Genomic DNA, 1,635 nt, shown 5'->3' with positions numbered 1-1,635 from the left:
CGGGTTTCATGATAATTTGCTATACTTTGACGTGCCTCCGAGGCCATGCGTGTATAATGATGCAGGGATAGATGGGAATAGGAGTTGGTGAGATGTTGACTTGTCAGAGCATAATAAAGAATCAGACGCTCGCTAGTGGGGAGTTGAAGATTCGATGCAGTGGATGTTGTCTAGTTTCGCTGAAGGAATGACAAGTTGTCAAGGCCTTGGAGTAGGGCATAAGGGACAGCCGGTGCGACTCGGACCCAGGCAGCTCAGGCAGTATTGAATGATGCAAACCATTAATCAGGCACTTGAGAATAGAATAAGACATGCGCATGCCGACTTTATGAGTTGATTTGCCTTGTCACACTCCAGGGATCAGCGTGCCGCCCCACGAAAGATGTACGCGAAGCCCCTATCTCTACAGCAAAGACTTGACCCTGGGTCTACCGGTTGGTTCCCAAGCGTTGTTGTATCCTTCCATTCCGTATAGGAGTCCTGAGATAAGCGGCGTTCGTTACCGGTGACAAAGACACTGTTGTCTCGTTGTGAATGGCTAAAAATGGAAAGGTGGATCCTGCGTCTAGCAATTTTCAACCACCCTGTTCGGTACCGAGTGTCCGGCCGTTCCTGGTGGTCGAAGGCAAGACTTCAAAGCCTTGCTCTCTCCTTGTCGAGATGCTTAAACTAAATTTGGCAAGGACGTGATCATTACTCAAATTGGTTAGGCATTAAACAAACGATCTCAGTCAACGAGTAAACTATCCAATCGCTGCTTATCCTTATGATTGAACATGGGCATATAAACATACTTGTTCTGATAGTGGCATACGCAGGCTTCTTCACGGACTCAGCGGGTAAAGCGTGCCGGAGCAAAACAAGAGACACTCATGAAGACTTTTTACCAGGTTCACTCACGCATAAGGGCTAGTTCGATACCAGTTCCTGCCGTGATGTGAACAAGCCACAGGCATTCGATCGTTCATTTCCTGGCCGTTACAGCGACCATGACAAGCATCATACCATCAAACTACCAGTAGCCTCACGCTGGGCCACGTACACAGCTAGGTAGTGATGCGCTGACAAACCCTGGTAAGCGCGGTATGCTTGTTCACAAGCTAGTGTGTACTGTGTAATCGTTGGAGGTACCTCCCCTCATTACTTTTCGTGAGTGGAATTTGCGCACTCGCATATTCCCTGTCTATGCCTGGTCTTGTCCACAGATTTCAGATCGCAAAACGAACCTATCGGGTTTCATTCCCTGAGCTCGATTAGATTAGTCTCACACACGGGCCACCGCATAATCTGGCGACTGAAGATGGCGTCCTCCCGGCACCAGCGGCTGAAACGGGAATTCAGGGTGCAGATCCATGCTGCGCTAACTTCCCATGCCATAATGAGCTAAATGAGTAACGGGTCGGTCAATAACAAGAGATCGGCTCATACTGAGCGCCCGCCTGCGCTAACCCAGACCCCGGTCCAGTCAGCTTTCAACCCCCCTGCGGTGACCATGCCATGATCAGGGGTATTCAAAGCCCAGTTACAGCATTGATACCGAACAGCAGAGGCAACAGAAAAATTTCCCGGTTCAAGCCTGTGCTTTAAGTCATTTCATCACCTGACGACGGTCTTTATGCCCATTGGGTTACTTTT

The 1,635-nt window shown here is 49.2% G+C and overlaps 1 protein-coding gene across 1 annotated transcript; it reads right to left on the bottom strand.

Moving 5' to 3' along the window:
• Positions 1–1,183: 1,183 nt before the first annotated feature.
• On the bottom strand, positions 1,184–1,377 carry FOXG_19472 (uncharacterized protein; the record flags this gene model as incomplete). The annotated part of the gene is made up of 2 exons (XM_018399689.1): positions 1,184–1,248; positions 1,296–1,377. The coding sequence occupies 2 exons, from the start codon at positions 1,375–1,377 to the stop codon at positions 1,184–1,186; spliced, it is 147 nt and encodes a 48-aa protein (XP_018243019.1).
• Between the last annotated feature and the right edge of the window lie 258 nt (positions 1,378–1,635).

Source organism: Fusarium oxysporum, chromosome 3 (genome assembly GCF_000149955.1).
Source record: "Fusarium oxysporum f. sp. lycopersici 4287 chromosome 3, whole genome shotgun sequence".
Classification (NCBI taxonomy): domain Eukaryota; kingdom Fungi; phylum Ascomycota; class Sordariomycetes; order Hypocreales; family Nectriaceae; genus Fusarium; species Fusarium oxysporum.
This window is presented reverse-complemented; position numbering and strand designations above follow the sequence as displayed.